This window comes from Sinohyriopsis cumingii, chromosome 11 (assembly GCF_028554795.1).
Source record: "Sinohyriopsis cumingii isolate HCF-2022 chromosome 11, ASM2855479v2, whole genome shotgun sequence".
In the NCBI taxonomy this organism is placed as follows: domain Eukaryota; kingdom Metazoa; phylum Mollusca; class Bivalvia; order Unionida; family Unionidae; genus Sinohyriopsis; species Sinohyriopsis cumingii.
The window spans coordinates 68,035,474-68,057,883 of record NC_142971.1 but is presented as its reverse complement, the minus strand read 5'-3'; the positions used below and the strand labels follow the sequence as shown (position 1 = coordinate 68,057,883).

The window sequence follows — 22,410 nt, the reverse complement described above, 5'->3', positions numbered from 1 at the left end:
ACTATAATAACTTCTTCCACGTTCCGTTTCTAATTTACTTTTTTTTACAATTTTCGTTTCAGTCTAAAAAATTTTTTTTATAATCGTTCTCATTCCCCCCTCTTCTACTCAAATCTCTTTGATGGTGCAATTCGTGTTCAAATTATTGGACTGAGTAAGATCCAGTGCTAACACATTTATCATCTTAGTACTTATGCTTATAATGGGAATATTTTCGTTGCCCCAGTGCACCCGTCGTTCCGCCAATGAAAAAGATATCATTCTTATCTCCTACATTCAGCTTGACGAATTTTATTGAAACTTTGTATGTTATCTGCATGGTTGGCATATAATGGCGATAAAGTTTATCTTTTTCCCTCTGGTCTCCTGTTTGGTGAAGTTCCTTGACAAAATTGATGCTAATGAAACTCTGTAGGCTAAATATTTGTATGATGCAGATGCACAATAAGGTTTTCCTTACCATCTGGTCCAATGGTGGGAAGATTGTCTTTAAAATTGATGGTATTTTATAATTGTACCATAGATCAAGGGATTTAAAGATCATAAACTAAAATTAAATGCACAATGTACTTGGTAGGCCATTTAAAAAATTCAGAACAAGGAAAACTAATGTACACAATGAATATGCTTTGAGTTACAGACATCCAAAGTATATGCAACTATTTATACATAATTTGTCAGGTTATGATTGTTAAATGCTTGTCAAAACATTTGTTCAAAGCTATTATATTTAGGAAGTGACAATCATACCAAATGTTGGTGAAAATAAATTGTGTCTAGCAAGTATAACATAACAATATATTATGACCGCTCCGGTGGCCTGGTGGTAAGAGCATCCGCCGCGGAAGCGGGAGGTCGTGGGTTTGATCCCCGGCCGAGTCATATCAAAAACTTACAAAAATGGTACTAACAGCTGCCTCTCTAGGCGCTCAGCATTAAGAGGTTAGTGTTGGGACTGGTCGGCCTGGTGTCAGGATAATGTGACTGGGTGGGACATCATGCTACATGTCTGCAGCATGATGCCCCAGTGCTAGACATTACTATAAACTGCCACACTGCATATATCGTAGCGATATGACTGAAAAATTGTTAAAGCTACGTTAAAAATCATAATCACATACACTCACACGATATATTTCAAATGAATATCAGGGAAGTCGCTGTAAAGAGGACAGTCATAGTGCATGATAGCTTCGGGTTGTTGAAAATCGTTAAACAACTTGGAAAGAATATTAGGATGGAAAATACGCGGTAACCATGAAACATTTTGAAAGCTTGAAACATAAATGTTTGAGGAAAAATATTATTATTATTATTTATTATTCAAAATGTTCTTACAAAACTAAATTACCTCTTTTTTAAAGTGTCGGAAGACCATGGACAACGGTGGAGATCAAAAATTATTTACAAGATGTAATTGAACATTTCAAATTGAAATATCCTGGTGACGTATGTGACTACTACTTGAATATAAATATTTTGATGTCTTGCGATATGTATGGAGACTTTAGAAATGTTTGTGTGAAATGTTAAAAACGAAATCTAGAACATTATTACATAGCACCGAGTCTAGCTTTTGATGCTAGTTTGAAATTAAATAAAGTAGAATCAAATTTCCTACGAACTAAAACTGGATCCTAATGATAGAACCAAGAACTGGAACAGGAATTTGAATGACATAAAAAAGATATGTTCAGTCAATTCATACATAAAACATTGGCGATGAAGTATAAATAACTGATAATGCGGAGGACGTAGGTCACGGTCAAGACCATTCATTATGTACGCAGATTCTACCAATTCTATCTGAGGGCGAATGTTTCAATAAGTGTCTGCTAAGATCTGTATAGCTGCAATTAAATAAAAAAATCAAAGTCATCAAAGACAATCTAATGTATTGAAGTGTTTCTTGATAGCTTGACCATAATGGTATCTTCATCTATTGTACCTTAGATTCTTTGATAACATTTATCGATTGGTGATAATTTAATTTCCTTAACCTTGTAAAAGAATCCACTATTTTGTGCTAATAAATATCTTTTCTTAAATACTCTAGCTCCATTGTTTGCACAAAACTTGTATTGCTTTCGTGAGTTATCATTATCTAGATTTTAATAAGTTACTCTTGATTCATAAACCGATAACTATCCAAAATATTTTTACTATTCGTTTGACAAATTTTGTTTACTGCCTTCGTTCGTCAGCATCGTTTTTGGTCTTAAGTATTCATATACATTTTCTGTGTTGTATCGTAAACATTCAAACACTGTATATAATGCAGGCTCCATATCTGTAAACAATAAACTCAGAATAATCTTCTGTTATGTAAGTATGGTTTGCTATCATCATTGATGGCTTTGCCGTCGTTTGCATTCGTGTCTCGAACATCCTGCCTGTCTTTTATCCTGATGATGACGTAAGTCAATGAGACGCAGAGCTTGAAGCGTTAGTATAATTTAATACGTTTTGATGCGGTTTGGCAGACGGAAGACTGTTGTGTTCAACTCATTTCCTGAGAAGAATGTATTTGCGAAAACCATTTTCGTCAATGACAAATGACCATGTCTAGTCATCTGTACCAGTTCTAGCATTGAAGTTACCAAACACAATGAGCTTGTCTGCCTTCAGTAGTTGTACAATAACAGACTCCAGGTTCTTATAAAATTTGTCCTAGATCAAATCTGGGTTGGTCATGGTGGATGCATATATGTTGATGATACTTGCATGTCTTTTTTCAGACAATGGATGTCTCATATGTATTATCTGTCATTCACGCCATATGGGAACTTTGTGTACCGCTAATTAGCTATGATTTGCTGGCATATCCAACAGTAGCTTCACATCACTCTATTTCGCTTCACCTACTCCATAAAATGTGCGTTAGGAACTTTCTTCAGTGACTTTACCTTCCTCAGCTGAGCTAGTGTTATTAAATGCTGCTATCTGTATGTTGAATCTGGCCAATTCTCCACTAACTATAGCTGTTCGTTCGTCTCGATGGTCTATCTGCCAATACGCTGTCCATTAGAGTGCGTACATTCCAGGCACTGATGGCAAACTGCATCAACTTTGTCTTCTTTTAAGATACGTTTTCGACCGCTAATTTGTGATTCCCATTAATTGCGGTATTCTGATCAGGGTTAAGAGAAAGCAGGCACTGTCTAGAGCGCCTTTTCTAGCCCCTTTCTCGTTTTAAAATTATAATTACACTAGGAAAAATATGAAGTAACAATTTGTGTTTACCTGAATTTTCAATTGGAGAATATGTGATAGTAGTACGATACAATTATTTTGACTACAATGGTACATTTTGTAAACAAAGGTACAGAAATGGAATTGCTTCATTCTATGATCGCAATACAAGAGAGGAAATTATTGCTGTTGCAGTTATATACTTGTTCCTCGAAGGTTGAGTTGAAATAAGTATTGATAATCCATAAAAATGGAAGGGAAAATGATATTGAAAAGTATGTATCTGCAGCAATGAGAATAATAATGGTTAGCGCAGAAGGATTAATAGATACGTTTAATCATAGGGATATAAATTAGTTCACAGTTTACAGAATCAACGAGAAACAAAACACACTGAAATTAGAAATATTAGTGTTAATATGCTGATAAATTACACACGGATGATAAATCTTTATGGCTAGAATTTGGCGTCACACATGCTAATAGATTACATATAGGAGTACGTAAATTAGCAAACATATAACAAAAAATGCACACGTACGTGCAACTAAGCGGAAATGTGGATTGTGTCAGATCCTCAGGTAAACATTTAGAACAGCAATTTCTTTTTTGAGACAATTACCATTGAAATAAATTAACAAGGCTTTACCTTTTTTAAGAAAGCGCAACACGTGCCATATAAATTGTAAAGTTGAGCAAGAAGGTTGTGTTATATGCAGTTTCGAAAGTAACAAACAATACCAAAATTGGAAATTATCAGCAACACATTACTTATCCTTAACATTGTAAATGAGACAATTTTATAAAATAGTTGATTATGTTTCAGAGACAAGAAACATGGATATTGTCATAAAATTGAATTTCGAGTACATTTGTAAACAAGAAGTAAAATATAACAATATATTAAAAATGAATGTAAATTAGCATGCGAATTCAAAAATATCAGGCTAGTTGTAGATTATAGTTTAGTTATTTTGCCATTATTGTTTAAATCAAAGACAGTAAACATAATACAAATTTCCCATTCTTTTTGCGCAAGACATTTTCAAGTATTATTACAGTAAGTCTATAAAACCACGAAAATCAAAACCCCATCATAAAAAAAACCAAATCACTTAAAATGGGAGGCATTTCTTTGTTTCACGGAGGAAAACAGAAATCAATGTATTACAAGCAATCAAGTTTTCGAACTAGTTCTTAAATCTGATATCTTCTTTATAAAAGTTAGAGAAACCAAAAACAGTTTTATTCTCACATATATCACATATATCATATATCTGCTGTTTAAATAACGTTAGGTATTTGATAAAGCCGTTACTGACATTATGTTTTGTTTTACAAATTGTGGAATGACAAAGATTGTATTAGGTTTAATTGCAACCTAATATAAGAACTTTGTATTATCCAATATTTAATTACGATAAGACCTGTAACATACGTGGCTTTTTAGAAGTAACAATATAATTGCAATTGATTGTGGTGGTAAATAAAGTAAATGATTGGAATTACACATGTATGCCACGAAACTAATATCTTGTTTCTGATATCTGATTGTGCAAATGTAGAAGACGCAAGAAAGAGAAGAAAAAAGGCAACCAGCCTAAACAAGTTAGCATTCAGTGGTAGACATAACGGAATATCCGTTAGGGTGATAGTGCAAAACTTTATATCTGTCATAAAAGATATTAGTAAAAATGTTGTGTTTATAGTTGTCTTTTATTCAAAAGAGTAAACATCGATGGAAGATGTTTTCATTGCAAATGATTTAGTAGCTGTAGTCATTGTAGATGATATAGTTGTTAAATTGAAAGGAAACAAAATGTATAAACTGTTAATAAGGCATGAATTGCCTTTCCAATATGAACTTTATACAAATTAAGAATATTACATGTCTTCGAAATCATCAGCTAAAATATTGTACATCTCTATATCTGTCAGTTCAGCAAATTATCTTTGGCATCTACGAACCATAGATTTCTATAATTAAAACGTTAACTCCACCATGAAATACTTCTTTCTTCAAGAAGTTTTGAATTTTGTTTATCAGATTCATAGTTGCTTGTGCGTTCTTTTAGTCGTCTTCTTCGGGTTAGTCTCGAAGTTGTAAAGTGTACGTAATTTACAAACGTAGTTTTTAGATATTTTTCCTTTTTGTCTTTGTTAACTAATTCAGCCCTGGAGGTTTTTGTCGTTTTCGCCTGAAATGCGATAAGGAAACACATTTTCGGGGCCTTTTCTGAATACATCCTAAAACATTGACATTCAACAGATTTTCCATTAGCCTAATGCCTAGTTGTATTAAAAACATTGTTTTCCTTTAATTATTTTGCTTGCGCATGAGCAGAAGGGTACGATTTTAAAATTTGTTTTTGCTTAACGAACCCATGATTTTCGTATCGAGACAACTCTTTATTCCAAATGCCCACCTTATCATACTTTTTGGAAAGGTTCACCTGTCTGTGTGCAGTTCAGACCGGTCTGCCTTAGATCTGAGGCAAAAAGATCTAATATTCGGACACAAAATCGGATTCCGACCACGGTCGAATTGTGTGTGAAAAAAAACGGGTCCAAAAATTAGGTTTTTCCCTCTATATTTTGTAGTGCAACTAGAACGTCCAGCTTATTTGGTATCATTGTAGAGCTATATCTGTCTGCTTTGTTGTAATACCACCCACTTTGGTGTATCTTAAATGACCTTGATGCTGCAGAGCTCGGAAATAGGGTACGGCCTCGTCATGCCTACAGGGGGGACTGGGGCTAAATGAGTTGATATTTAATTTTCACTTTGTACTCTTTTGCACTTTTTCCTTCCTTATGTCTGTATAGTTACGTTTTCGGCATTGTTTCCAATTCCTATATATAGCTGTCTCAGAGTCTCTCAACAATGTTTGTTTTCCCACTAGTGACCTTTCTACGATGCTGTCCACCATATTGATTATTTATTGTAATGCTATTGTTTAGATTCACTTTCCTGTGATAAACAAAGCGCAAACTATTTATTTTATCCCATAAACATCTCTTGTAATGATATGACTGTAATGCATCCTTATTTAATGTAGTACTGAACAACTCATTATGCTTGGATTTAAACACACTCATCTATTGGTGATTTATATTATGTTTAAATAGGCAACCTTTCTTAATTTATTGCACTAATTCATTTGTCAGTAGTGACCTTTTAATACAATTACATACTTCTTTTCATCAATATCAGTTCTAAGAATATATTGATTATTTCTAAGACCACATAATTTGTTCATTAGTGCCCATTTAGTTCGCGTTTAAAAAGTTGCGGTAGGTGGTTTTATTTTGTTTCTATAATCCAATGTTTAACAATATGGCATATATTAGTAGAATTATACTGATTCTTATTATCATTAGTACACATAATTTTAGCGGCATTTCTTGGTCTATGATACGTGTCTGCAGTCGATTGGTAATTCTGGTGTTTATGCAGTCTGTTTCTCCATGAACTACAGGTCATAATGTCGATTTCATGCAGAGACAACATACTGATGTTCTGTGTTGTTTTTGTTTTTTTATTGTCTATCGTGTACTCGGGCTTTGTTTAAAGGCTTTTATTAACTCCATAATGCTTTAAACCTCACAAAGCTATGCAAAAGTATTTAAATAAAATGTTGTTTATGGTCGAATTAAATAAATTTATAACGATTATGTCAGAATATTGTTAGCAAATATTGGGTCTTAAGAAAATGAATAATTAAGACTTTCTTTGAAATGAATAGTTTGTATCTATAATTTTTAAGTAAATATACACTGTAATCGTAACTGTTTGATCAAACATCAACATAATTCCACAAGTAATCATGTTTCGTACTTACGTTAGATTCACAATGGTTGTCAAAGCATCAATTTGCGTGTTTCTGAATCTATTTGCCAATATTCATATTACATTATGTAAAAGAAAGAACATTACTGAATGTAAAGACTTACTGATAATGAATTTTCTTTTATATATAATATTGCTAGTACAGCTAATAATGTAGGAATGTTTCGAATGAATTTGTAAGTTAGCGTTGTATGCCTAAGCGCACAACTACTAAACTACTAGTAAAATGATTTAATAATTACAATGACTTCATCAAAATATCAGTGCAGTATATCTTTAAACGTAGAATTTGTTTATGACATTATTTTTATTTTCAGCAGCGTGGGTACAAAACCTTTAATGGTCAGCACTCTCAAGATGTAATAGAAGGTTTGCTTAAACAGCAGTCTGAAGATAATGATGAGAAACAAAGACTTCTTGCTGAAAATATGAAATTAATAAAAGCAAACGAAACGCTAAATCAACAACTATTACAAGAAAGGGGAAATACAGAAGAGGTTAGAGCCGCATTAGAAGAAGCTAGAAAAAAGTAAGTACAGGAAGTTTAGGTTTAATAAATCAGAGTGAAAGAATAATGATTTTGAACAGTTGCCAATCACTAGTAAAGTTTTGCAAAGCTTGGTGACTTCATATTGCGACGTACGGATCGAACAAATTATAATCATCTATCAATAAAACCTTATTATCAATGAGTACCTAGATTATTACAGTTTTAATTAGGGCCAAGGAGTTTGTTCCCATCGATAGCCCGTGAGCTAGAAACCATGACATTGTTCGTGCTCGCAAACGGGTATATTAGGAGTGAATATGGTTACTTCCGGTCCGTTATCTTTGCTGAACTTAGTGTTAACCTCGCATACACTTTCATCATTATGACGAAATTTGATGACCAGAAACAAGGTCGCCAAGACAGCTGTGAAAAGTCAAACATGATTATGGTCAGAGTATACCCAAAATGCATCCTGGCTTACATCTATGAAAATGAAATAATGGAAGTTTAGTTAGACTTAAAGGTTCTACAAATATGACTAGAAGTATGACTAGAAGTATTGCACATGCTGTTTTCTTTCATTCTGTTGTAATACTTGCATATATGTATGACGTTTGTTAAAGGGAAAGTTATATGTGCACTTCGTTAGAAAGTTCTGCTCCTTTCAAGATACGCCTTGAATGTATAAGTTATATCTACGAAATTATTGTAAAGTTAAAGTTAGATCATCAATGTCAAAGACCTTGACGCGTAGTGAAAATGTCTTTAAATGTCATATCTGCATGGTCTATGACTCTCAACTGACATAAGTCACATATCTATACATTGTTTCATGACAAGTATTTGGACTTTGTACAAAGGGTTATATACATTGTTTCATGACAAGTGTTAGGACTTTGTACAAAGGGTTATATACATTGTTTCATGACAAGTATTTGGACTTTGTACAAAGGGTTATATACATTGTTTCATGACAAGTATTTGGACTTTGTACAAAGGGTTATATACATTGTTTCATGACAAGTATTTGGACTTTGTACAAAGGGTTATTAAAAACTTTTTGATAATTATATAATCCTTTAGTCTAACGTTCTGCTACAGCTCTATGGCCTTCAGCAAATTAATAGAATGAAGGCCAAACTATCAGGGTTCCTTGAACCCATAAAAGCCTGGGGGAGGTGGCACCATGCCCTTTCCCAGGAACAACTAACAGCTGCAGTGCAGTCAGAATAAAAGTGGCGCATGCACAATTGTGCGCACGCCACTATAAATAAACTCAACAACAACAACAACAGAATGAAGCAAAACCATCAAATTTAGTAAACCAACAAAATAATTGAATTTCCTAAATTACAAGGGGAAACCTTAAGAAGAACGTACAGTATTGTGAATTAAATCCCACATAATCCTAAGTGTTCTGTCACAGGTTCAAAATTTAGAGTGTTCCGACTGAATTTAAAAAATGTTGAATATGCTGATATAGTATTGCTGTATCACAATGACATAATGCATAATGCCTTTACATGAATCCTCGATAATCCCAAAGCAAAGTTTTAGTCTAAACTTAACAGATCATTTTTTAATTCCAGTGATTGATTTAATAAATACTTCGTCTCAATTTATAACTGAATGCAACTAAAAGTGATTCTAGCAGGCTGATGTTAAAATAGGAATACATACTTTTGTTTATCAGAACATTATATAAAAATCTAAGACACAATCAGATAACCAGGATATGAGTCATTGGTTCCAAACTTTTAATGGTCAAAAGGCCATGTCAACATGTTTACAAATATTATCTTAAAGTACAACCCGCAAACATGGACAAAACTTATCTACCTAAACGTTTGTTTACACCTGACCATTAGCTTTGACTATATGTTACAATCATGTATACAAACTAAGCACACAATACGGACATACATAGCAACTCATCTTCAGAGCATCCTTCATTTGAAGTTAAATCATGCCATAAACCATTTTTTGGCTGCAAAATGTATTTATTATATGTGGCCTTATATGTTTCATTGTCTTGTACTTCAGATGCTAATGTTTACAAGGTTACTTATTGCCTACATGGCTGCACTGATTTCAAGACTTTAAGAATCTTTTCGTGCTTAAGCACAGAATCTTATTCTAGACTATTCTAACTAATAAAAATACTGAATTTGTTGAGTCCGAGTAAGTTTTTATTGCTAGTTTGGGGTGACGTTTTTTTTATTGCAAATGTTGAGTGAGGTTTTACGAATGACGAAACTGATGCCTGATTATATAATACTCATACATTACCAAATTAGATCTCAGAGCTTTGACCTGAGTCTGTGAATGGGCATGAGACTGTTTTCATACTTCCAGGGCCTAGTTTCTTTTCTTAATTTGTTTACTTGTATTTAAAGTTATGTTACTACTATTTCATGACTGTTATCAGAACACCTCTGGAAGTACAATAGTACAATAGCCTGTCATTTAAACAGAATGTTTAAATCGGTACAGTGATCAAGAGATCAATTGCGTAAATGATTTGCGTGACGGATATGAAAGAGTTATGTAAATGTCAACGTTATGAAAGGTGTGAAGTCGTAAAGGGAGAGCCTCAGTGATCTTTTTGGGGGCCCAAGTTGATTATCATTTACCCCCATTTAGATTTAGAGCATTCAAATGGTCGTTTTTGTATTGGTGACATAAGTCTAAAGAACCAATACTTGATTGCTCTCTCTTGTATGCAGATGTCGACAGAGTATATAAGTGTGTTGGGAAGCGGTAGTTGAAAATACTTAATGCAAAGACGTATTGCTATATCCACTGTACAAAGACGATAATGATGTAGTCATTTCATGGGAGGTTTGAAGCTAAAGGATGTCAACTGCATAAAAAAGCCCATATGGCTGGAAAGTATTCTCAGTTTGTCTGATTAGGCCATTATATCCAATGAAATGAAAAATTGACTTTTACAAAGTACGCTTGAATACAACTTTGTAAATGTGTCAATAACATGTACTCTCTGTCTGTCTGTCTCTGTTTCTCTCTCTCTCTCTAGCTGTCTATCTATCTATCTATCTATCTATCTATATATATATATATATATATATATATATATATATATATATATATATATATATATCTATATATATATAAGTATCGTGAAATTTAGTATTTCTTTTTAAATGTATATGGCCACTTATGTTAGTGAGTAAAATAATCTTCAACATTCTAAGAAGAAAATCATAGACAAGTGACTCGTTCTGATTGTACTAAACTTCGTCAACAAACGTCCGATTTACGATCTCGTGTGACTTCTTTAGTGTTCCTTCCTTGTTTCGTGTCATGCTTGCATGTCTCTATATTGTAATAAATATTTCGGCAAGAGACTTTCGCTGTCGTACGAACGTAACCGTTTCCATTTAATTAATGAACACTGTATTCATGCAAAATGACTGATATAGTTTAATTTCAGTTCCATAGTAAGACTTAATGATTAGTGTTTAGAGGCAGTTTTGATTTTTCGTTTCAGTTTTGTACTCAGTTACAATAATTAATACATGCTTCTTTTTGTGGAAAGTATCGTTATAGATTTCTCAAATGATCCGACGTTTTCTTCGCTTCCATAAACGTTTGAATATACCACTTGCTAATTGAAATATTCCGTATAAATTTGATCGTCCACTGTGCATAGTTTTCATCTTTCAGTGGTATCTCACATCGACATAGAGATGAAACTTTTATTTTATGGATATATCTTTTTGTTAGAATTGACGAAGACACTAGAGCGATGTCTCACGTAATGGAGCTGAGGAATACCGGTGGACACGAGGCTGCCAATAATCCATTCTCACCATCAAAGCTAGGAGCTAGATTGAAAAGTGTATATGAGGATCAAGGGCTTCCATTACTGGAATATTTTGATGATGAAGTTGAAGGTGCTAAATTTGTGTCAAACTGGATTAAGGTAAATGATTTAAGAATAATTACTAGAGAAGCTAAAGCTCAGAACATTAAAGCTAAATAATTATTTTATGATAAATGTCTATTGTATTTGACGAACACAACGGTTTTCGACGTGAGGGTGAACAGTTTAACCACATTCAATTAATTTGATATTCTCTAGAAAGCGTGTATAAGAGATCACGGAAAATGTTTGTTTATGATAAATCCTGCTCACAGTCACATGGAAGCATGTATGGCCGTGTATCTGTGTATGCATGCACACATATAGATATATAGGTTAATAGCTATGTAGGTGTTAGAGTTGGCTAGGTTTGCTCATTTCGTGCATGAACGGCATATACGTAGACGGTTTATAGAGAGTTGTCAATGATCCTTGTCCGAGAGAGAGGTCCATATTTCTATTATATTATACATTGATGTAATAGAATAAAGTTAGCTATTTATTAACAAAACTTCCCAGGTGATATTTCCATATATTTGTCGAGAAAGATAATATTCTGTATAAAGCAAAACGTTTTGAAAGTTTGAGTGTGTGCGATTTGGAATTCTAACGTAGCTTTGACAATGTTCAAGCATATCACTGATATCTGCTGTGTACCAGTTTATAGTGATGTCTAGCACTGGTGCATCTTGCCATTGACATGTAGCATGATGGCCAACCCAGTCACATTATCCTGACCCCAGGACGACCAGTCCTAACACTAACCTCTTAATACTGAGCGCCAAACGGGACAGATGTTAATTCCATTTTTATAATTCATTGGTTTGACTCGACCGGGGATAGAACCCACGACGTCCCGCATCCGAGGTGGACGCTCTAACCACTAGGCCACTGGAGTGCTCATTTGAAAGTCTGAAGCTATTTTAGGCATATCAGTAATAGAATAGTGTTTAAACCCTTTTATCCATAGTATATATATCCTCAAAGAAATTTACCGGACTTCAATTGTTGTTAATTACATCCAATATTCTATATACGAAAAAGCAACAAGGTTTTAGAATAATTATAGCTTTTTAAATACTTTGAATTTGTCCATGAGATTACAAAAGAAATTCATACTTGAGACGAAACCCTTAAAAGTGTTCTCCGAACCCGGTGTTTAAAGTGCTTTTTATATTCCCTGCCTCAGACTTTTATACATGTGTGCACAAAACGTTACCAGTGCTGACCATAGCTCGAAAATTCTTTGTTTGTTCTGACTATGTAGAAAACGCAGACAAGAGACGAGCGCCTCAGCAATTAAACTTTATGGTTAGTGTTACCATTACCCCAAAGTTTTAGTTCGGTACATTAACTGATGTTGCACATGTGTCTTTAGAAACGTCTCATGTTTGTTAACATTGTTTACAATGATGAACCAAGCTTTCTCGATATGCCGGCGAGACATGCAGTAAATGAAGTCCTAAAATGTCAGCTTATACAGTTTAAATATAGTGTATTAGGATACCAAAGTTTCACTTGAATAAAGAAATAATTGTGGGAGATATTTGAATTTTATAACATGCAATACAAAACGTTACAACTGCTCAGGTGGCATAAGTGGTTAGATCATCTGCGCGAGCTAGCAGCTGCCTCGCTTGGCGCTCAGCATTAAGAGGTTAGTGTTAGGACTGGTCAGCCTGGTGTCAGGTTAATGTGACTGGGTGGGTCATGGTGCTACATATCTGCGGCATGATGCCCTAGTGTTAGACATTACTATAAGCTGCCACAATGCAGATATCTTAGCGATGACTGAAAAATTATTAAAGCTAAGATAAAAATCCAATTTACACACACACACACACACACACACACACACAAAACAGTAATACTGCACATAATGCGGAACCAGGTTTTATGATTAAGCAGGAATTCAAAACATAAAAGCGTATAAGCTGTAGACCCATAGTAATATATAGTATTCTAAACATTCAGCTGAATCCATCAGGTAATGTTGAAGATGTAACTTTCAAACCTTTAACGAAAAACTTTGACATTGCTCACCTAGATGCACCGAAGCATTTTTTAAGCTTATAAAAAATTCATGAAACTATACTTAAATTTTCTCACCCATGCGACAGAGAAATTTAGCTGTTTTGCTAACCAAACTTTTCTCATCTCAGTCTAGTCATCTCAGACACGTCGTCTCAGTCAAGGTGTCAACGAGCACAGAACTACGTTTGAAAAAAGAAAACATTGTCGTCGTCTGCTTTGCCTGACGTAGTTGTTCTAAAATCAAACATCAACCAATATATAACAAAAAACATAGTAACCTAAGGTCAATCGATCTTTGAGAACACACCATACAAAACATTTCGAGAGAGAGTCACACATGCACACGATGTTGAGCTATTTGGTATTTTGGTTGTTAGTTTCGCACATCATAGTCAATTTTATCCTATATGCAGGCCTAACTCTGTAAATTTTCAGGTCAGCGTCATTAAATGTAGCTAAAGCCACCGAACTAGTTTTAAATACTTCGTGTGAAACAGATTATTTACTGTTAGCTACATTTAATGACGCTGACCTGAAAATTGACTGTACTAAAGATAAGATAAACTTCTAATGCTGTGTGGAATGAACTATGACAATAAACACTGATTCATGCACATAGACTACGCATACACACTTCATAGCCTCGTGGAGAGACAAACAATATAACTCCTTGACAGCAATTTCCTTGTCTTGGTCCAAAATCCCAACAAAGATTATATTAATCAAGAGACACTCAGGCTATATACATTACCGGCCACAACAATCCCAAACTCTCGCAAAAACTACAGAAAACTTTGTAACAACCAGAAATGTGTGATGTCAAACAGGCTTTGTTCTAATTTTGTTACACATCTGAAATTGTGCCCCAGTTGAATCAAACATATACCTACAATCTTTAATGACACATAACGCACTTATCAGCCAGAGGGAATCATTTATCCGTCCACACATTAACCCATAAGCAAATTTCACTGTAGCACTTGCCATATTTCCAAGACAGAAAAATAAATTTTCAAAGAAACTGTGAACTTGAAAGTTCAGCACATGGTTATCCGCTAGGGTTCGTATTTGGAGTGTCTTTCATGCATTGGGGTAATTTTACAATCAATATTAATTACAACACAAGTATGTCACAAAACAGTTTCACATCCTCCTAAGAAAAGGAGAGTTATATACGATAGTGACACATATCTCCAATTACCCTTGAATAATCTAATGCAGCATGTTATTCTTCGTTACAGCTTGTACTACGTATAACTGCGTTAGAAATGTGTACCCAGTATCGTTTCAATATTTACAATATAAGTTTTCAAAATTGGAACTGATGAAAATGAAACATTATCTTGTAATAAATATTAATTATTTATTTTTAATTTCGGATAACATCCATACATTAAATGTGATAATACCTCATTACTATGCCACGTTTTATGTTGTTGTTTTTCTTTGCTCACGCGTATAAACTGTGTACTTCGGATGCAACGGTCAAACCACATCCCTCATTAACATATTTGTATTAATGAAGCACATGTATACATTTAGATGTAAATTATATTACACTAGTGAAGAATTCTTGTTACTTTAAAGGAAAATATTTGGTGAGAAAAATAATCAGCGTTGGGGTTTGGACAGAGACAAGGAACTCCCAGCCGCGGGGTTACATTATATTTCTCCCCACTCGGCAAGCCTCGTGAGGAGACAAATTATGTAACCCCTTGACTGAGATTTCCTTGTCTCGGTCCAAACCCCAACATAGATTCTGTATATCCCATATTTTCACTTGAATACAGTAATTGATGTAGAAGATATTTAACTTTACCTACAGCGTTGCTGATAATTGGTTACTATATCTGGTAAGACACAAATTACATTTATGCAAGTTCGTAGTGTCTCTCTGTATTTCAGAGCTGCTATGACGTTTGCAAGAGGAAAGCAGATTCCCAAATGACAAACTTTTGTCTCCTTGATGGAATGAAACTGGAAAATGTAGACCAGGTTAATTTATTTTTTGCATCAATAAACTCTAATGACATCACTCAATTTCCCCAAACAGTTCTAATAAAACCATCAACCATGCATAGACCTAGTGTAATATAACAATACATGTTTTGCAACTACGTTGCTTTCTAAGCTTGTTATTTTATATACTTCTGTTGTGTTTTGTTTTGTTGAACTTTATGCATGAAATTTAAATTAGTCTTGGAAACTCACTGAACATATTGACGTTTGTTTTAGAAAAACCTTTTTATTGACCAAACTGAAAATTATATCAATAAATGCATGAAGATGAAACTAGAAAAAACATAATTACAAATATGGTTGTAAACCTAATGAACATAATAATAAAAAAGAAAAACACCAAAGCAGTTAGGAAATTTAGAACATTCGTCATGAACTAAAATACATTATTCCAACACTATAAAATATAATTAATGGAAGACGCTTATAGCACAACTCGTATCAAGAGCATAGAAACGAAAGTACACTCTAATACAAATATTATGCAAACAGTAATTGAAATAATAGTATGAGACTCATTTTCGCCAAACATATAACTTTAAAAATATGTGTAAGAAATTTCTGAGGAATTGTATACAGGATTCGGAATAAATTTTCTTATGCACAAACGTGAAACATTCTGATCTGAAATGTATAGGATTAGAACTTTAGTCAAGACAACATAGTTTTCGAATTCACTAACTATGGTCATAGAAGATGTAAAATTTGTTTGTTTGCCATTGTTTTTATTTATATTTTCGAGAGGAACTCTTTGCAGTATAGATAACAAACTGACGTATTTGTATCGTGATGGCACCAATCATTATTCTAGGTAATACTAAGCAACAACACTGGATTATCATCATCGAATTGTTTCTTAACTTTGATATGACGATGATTACTATGAAGTAATTGCATACGAGCTGAATGTTTCATATACAATTGACACATATATTATTTATTACAAACATCATCTAGAACTCTGTTTTTTGATCACAGGGTGACGAGAATTGGATCAAAAGTCAAGTGAGAATGGTAGGTATGGTGAATTGCAAATATTACGTTTTCTTTTTGTGACTTTACAAACGTTTCCTTAACTTAAGCTTAAATGATGAGGTAGGTCTTAAAGATATGCCAGATAAATGAATAATTTTCTAAATGTAGATAACCTACAAAGTGTTTCTCGATGTAGTTTTAGGAGGTGCCTTTGATTTTCTAATCCTCCGTGACACGAATATGTTTAGATACACGTGCATTAGCAAAAGAATTGTAATTGTGAGCGGTGGATCGAAGAAAACAACAAACAAAACCCAGACAAAAAATTAATTAGCACATCAATAAATTCGAATTACAGCAATCATAGTAAATACACTGACTCTACATATTATGGATTACATATATTTTCTGTAAATTAAAGATACCCCCAAGACCTAGACCATTCATATATTTATCAAACGAAAAACAACCTCAAGCCCGATGATCAAACACTAATATTTTTATTTTGCATTGACAGGAGTATAAACAGACTAAGGTATAGAAGAAACACAAACGAATACAATAATCAATAAGTTACTCATCACTGTGTGACGGGAAAACTTGGCCAATAATTACATCATTCATTTTCTTATCTTAAGTGTGCTATTAAAGTCAAACTTAAATAGCGCATATGCTACATGTGATTTGATATTTCCGTACATCATTTTGGTACATAGAATTTGCTCACGCACAGTAAATGAAACAAACTTTTATTACATTAAGGCGTTATGCTATAACTGCAGAAAAGATTGTTTTAACCTTCTTAATTAACTATTTATTTCTGTTTTAAAAAAATGAGTTTATTCGGAAGCGACTTCATTAATTGTTGTATATTCCAAACAGGATTAACAGTGAAATGTACGATAAGATTTGTAGATAATGTTAGCTTCATATGACAGACATTAGACAGCTGCATTACAATGAGTGACGAACCAGTCATATATAATGTCGTAACATTTACGTGTAAAAGACTTTGTTTCATTTACTGCCTGTAAATATTTACTAAAACCGGCGAATGTTTAAACAACACGCTTGTAGCTTTAATTGATACAGGAACTATTGGTTTTAGTTGCTATAGAAGATTTTTTAATAGGATTTTAATGTTAATTCTTTTCCAGAGTATGTATATGTGATTTCCATATAGATTGATGCTTCGTTAGGAGAAAGACAAAATTTTCGAGAATTGCAGGTTACACAACTTTAAACATCAGGTTGATTTACTGAAAATGTAGGCTTTTAAAAACATAAGTATAAACCTTTAAACAACATATTTGCTAACGGAATCCTTGATTAGTAATATTTCGTTTTGTATGCCACTGCATTTTTCATTATGCACTGTAGATCGTACCACAACATTCCATGCGTATGTTCAGGAAGTACGTCTGGTTCCTTTATCGAGTCTTTTCTTCGTTTACATATACGTGACAATAGAAACAATATCACAGTTCTATGGATATTTTTTAAAACTGTCACATCTATTCACCAAAGACATGTTTTATAAATTGAATTCTCTTGTAGAACGTACATCACTTAAAAAACAACCGGAAGTAGAGCAAGGTTGTAACGCGGAACATCAAACGACCTATGCCAGTAAATGATTACTTTATATGTTCAAGCAATGAACAAGTTAAACGAATGTAAGAAAATCTGTTTGGAAATACCTAATGACGTTAATGAAAAGCAGCAAGTCTCGTCACTTTGGAACCACGACAGTACTATTGGTTGCATGTTAGAAGCAGTTTTGTAGACTCCATTACGTATCCGTGATCATTTTAAGGAATACCCTCTAGTACAAGACAAAATCAGCAGACATTGATGCTTTATCTCAGTTCCCAAAATCAAAGAAAAGAAAAAAGATAAACATAAAAAGTACTAATTAAAAAGGAAAATTAAAATATAATTACAAGGGTATAAAACCATCTAAGCCAGAGCTATTGTGTACATTTAAAAAATAACAAATATTGCAGAAACTTAAACCGGTACGGGCAGTTAGATATAAGGCCTGCGTCAAGTGCAAGGATGTGTTTAAGAAACAGCCGTGATCAAAACCTTTCATAGAGCTCAATACTTGTCTGAGACAAAAAATCTATAATTATATCCTAGAAACTTTCAGAAATTAAAACATACGGAGAGCCTAAAAAAGATCACTAAAATATGTCAAGATGAGAAACAAAGCATCAAAATGTCAAAAAGATACATTTTTCACTAGAAGGAAAATAATTTTAGAAGATTTAATGCTAGTCAGTCTCAAGAACAAAATAAGAAAGGAAAGCGATCCGAACTTTTAGAGTTTAAATTGTTAAATATACCAATAGATTGACATTCTATTTTAATGCGTACCTATAAATAATTAAATAAATACGGTAATAGATTTTGATTTATCATGACTGATATGGATACATTATGCATTACTGCAAAAAGGTTCAACTTTTACATTGGCATGAAACAGAACATCAAATTGTATTAATAACGACCATCTGAGGGGCTTGTTGTATTTACCAGAAATGAAGAATACCATACCCTGAATTACCAACATTGAATTAAGCGGCACATCTATTGAAGAGTTTTATGGATGAAGATAGACATTCTGTTCATTCAACAAAGACAAAAAAGACACAAAGTCTGTCATGGTATACAAAAGAATAAGGCAACTCTGAGATGTAGAAAGATTATGTAATCACAAGGAAAATTATCTTGATAAGAGTTTACGAAGATCGAACAATCGCGATATGCATTGCATCCCAATAAGCGGGTTTTTATTCTCTATGCAAGTCATCAAGTGCTTATTGGTTGTTACTTTAGGGACATGTGATATAGCTAAAGGAAAACTTTAAACCCATTCAGTATTTGTTCCATCTGTTATATTCCACTGTATCATTTTCTTCTTTCATTGCAAATAGATTCAAACTTATCGCAAAGAGCTGTTACCACTCATTGTTTAGTCCTTCTGATTGAACCACTTATTTCATTTTCTTAATTCCATAAAACGCTATCCTTTAAATGACAGTTCACTGATAATTGAAAACAAAACTCATAATCCACATATATGCAAAATGTATAATGATTTCTGGTTTATATTTCTAGATTCTGTGAAACATTATTCCCATTAAAGGATTTAGTTAATTGTATGGTAATGCTATGCAATTGAATGTGTTTTAAATCCGTTAAAATGTTAAAATGGTAAATGTTAGGTATTTTGCTTTATAAAATGAATATAGCTGATTGATCGTCTGCATGAATTGCTACTATACCTTTGGTGAATGCACTTTGACAGAAGTCTACATGAAAATTTGTGTCAAGGAGTATATGATTTTCGTTGTCACCTATGTTGGTCCAGAACTGTTTTACCAGCTTGTACTCTTTTAAGTTGTATATGTTTTTAGCTTTTCGAAATATATCGAAAACTTCATAATTTTCAACGATATCTCTGTAAATCTCTGCTTGACTTAATACTTTACTCAGGACAGGATTTATGTTTAGGTAAGCTTACGCATTTTCTATGAATACCATTTTGGGGTTCAAATCTTTTGTTTCTTTTAGATTTGCTGCCTTCTTACACTTTCTTTTCGTAGTTAAGAAACTTTCATATGCCGTGCTTAGTTTAAATCCTATATTTTCCAATAACAGTTTGTATTCATATATCACGTTAATAAAACCTTAATCTCTCTAAAGGTCAAATTTCAATGCTCATTGTTACTGCTATTTGCGCAGTGGAGGGGCGAACTTTTGGTATGTGCACTCTGAAGATATATGTATTTGACACATCAGTTAAATCAATGGAAGAATAATTTTTACCGGTTTGCAACTAATGAATAATTAATTTTATAAGTTTTATTTCATAAGTACATAGCTTTTATCATTCCTTCCATTGAACTTTAAAATCTTTTAAGCTTTGCATTTTTGTCGTGTTGTTTACGTGTTTATATATACAAGTTCTTCGTACAATACGCCCAATATATATTAACTACCTCCAATTGGCTTAAAAAGTACTTGAGTATTTTTAAATTTTTGTTCATTTTAATATCTTCCTACAAATTATTCAGCTACTGCTTTCAAGGCCATCTAAAACGAGATAGAAACGTCGAGATAATACGCTAATCCTGATGCATTGTAATTTGGAGGTACGACAGCCATCATTTTAAAAGTATTACTTTAAACAAAATATATGCAAACTTTACCATTTATATGGTTAGATATAAGCACCGTCTGTTTCTGGTATGTACATTATCAGTAAAGTTGTACTGTAACTTTTTATTTATTTGTTCATTTACCAATTACGCCAATTTTATTTCTTCAGTATCATCTTAATTTCAAAGATGTTGGTGCTTATTTTCAAGTAAAAATCATGAACGTAATATATAAATCTGCATCTTTTCGAACAATTGCAGGATGGCGTATTTATACTTTGAGTAGACAAATACAACATTCTAATTCTCTGGTATGTTATATTGATACACAACTATCTTTGACCATAATTTTAATCAGATCAAGCCTGTGAACAATGATACAATATACGTTATATCTGGTCACTGACATTGTTGCTTTAATAGTAAATGCTTTTAATAGTATATCACCTATCTAAAAGCTGATGTGTTTCTCACAACACAGCTTTATGCCATTATGTGTGATTTTTTGTCTTTTTAAAATGTGCTCACCTCCAATGTGCAATCAAGCTTCGTTCTTTCTATGGCGAACTCGCTACACTTCAAAATATATTTTTGTTAGAGTTTCACAAAGACGATCTATTTCTCGCAGTACACGAAACATTGTTCTTTTCAGTAACAATTGTACCATCATATGCGTGGATGCAATATGTATTGTCATGCTAATGCTGATTGATTTTTTTGTGAGTTTGTCCTCATTTCTGTCTTTTTCTCGAAACCCTGTACTCAAAGAAGGACATCTGGTTTGAAGATTCTTAGAAACAATTGATAAGCTCATATTTGAAGCAATCTTAGCTACACAACGGCAGCAGTAGTTAAGTGGGGTACATTAGCGACAATGGGAATTAGCATTACAGAGACCCCTGGGTCAGATTAGCGACAAGGGAAATTTAACATGGTGAAAAATCGTGGGTCAGATTAGCGACAAGGGAAATTAACATGGAGAAAAATCGTGGGTCACTCTAGCGACAAAGGGAATTTAACATGGAACTATAGTGTGGGTCTGTCTAGCGACAAGGGGAAATTAACATGGGGAATAGAGTTTGGGCTTTTGGGATTTTTTTAAAAATTTTTTTAAATTTAAATTTAAATTTAAATTTAAATTTTAAAAAAGGGTAGGCAATGGAAAGGCTATCTCTTTTCGAGAAATATGGCTGGCCCTGAAAAGGGCCTTTGGGTTTATGTTAATGTATTCATTAACATAAATGGTACCGCATTGGTCTTCTTCTTGTCCTTAGGCTACGTCTCACTGTTGGTCCGTAAATCAGCACTCTTTTCAGGCATCCTTGTCTTTCAACGTAGATCCTACGTATCCACAGGCTGGTGTTTGTCCTGTGGACAACGGTCCACTTGGCTCGGACATACATGAGCATGTCCATCCGGAACATCATGGAAGACACAAGCGTAGAAGATTGCACATCGGTCCACATCTTGAAGCGACGAGAACAAGTGAATCAATGCAGTGAACTGCGCTTATTTATAGGTACAGGAAGGATTGAAACGGATTGAATTCATTTACCAATCCGAACACGCGTTACAAAATTCAGTCAGCTCGCATCCAATCCGAAGAGAGCAGTCTGTGACGTCACGTGGTCTATATAGATTCGTTAGCGCTTGTGTGCAGTCAATCTATGCGACAGTGATTCAACATGACGGAAACTCAGAAAACGATCCATTGGGGTGCACCAGCAGGGGAGACTGCCCAAGGGAACCCGGACTTACTTTCAGAAGAGGTACATTGGGATTTTGTGGATTTTCTTAC

General features: G+C 33.6%; 1 protein-coding gene across 4 annotated transcripts in view; it reads left to right on the top strand.

The window, feature by feature from the left end:
* Positions 1-22,410, top strand: part of LOC149788624 (uncharacterized) — a 59,514-nt gene that overhangs the window by 16,708 nt on the left and 20,396 nt on the right. For 2 of the 4 annotated variants that reach the window (XM_089974707.1, XM_089974709.1), the window contains 4 exons: positions 7,363-7,571; positions 11,280-11,478; positions 15,358-15,447; positions 16,450-16,485. In XM_089974707.1, the coding sequence (XP_089830833.1) occupies positions 7,363-7,571; positions 11,280-11,478; positions 15,358-15,447; positions 16,450-16,485 (534 nt within the window). Of the gene's footprint in view, positions 1-7,359; positions 7,572-11,279; positions 11,479-15,357; positions 15,448-16,449; positions 16,486-22,410 lie in introns of all 4 variants that reach the window. The other 2 variants (XM_089974705.1, XM_089974708.1) reach the window with 1 other exon arrangement.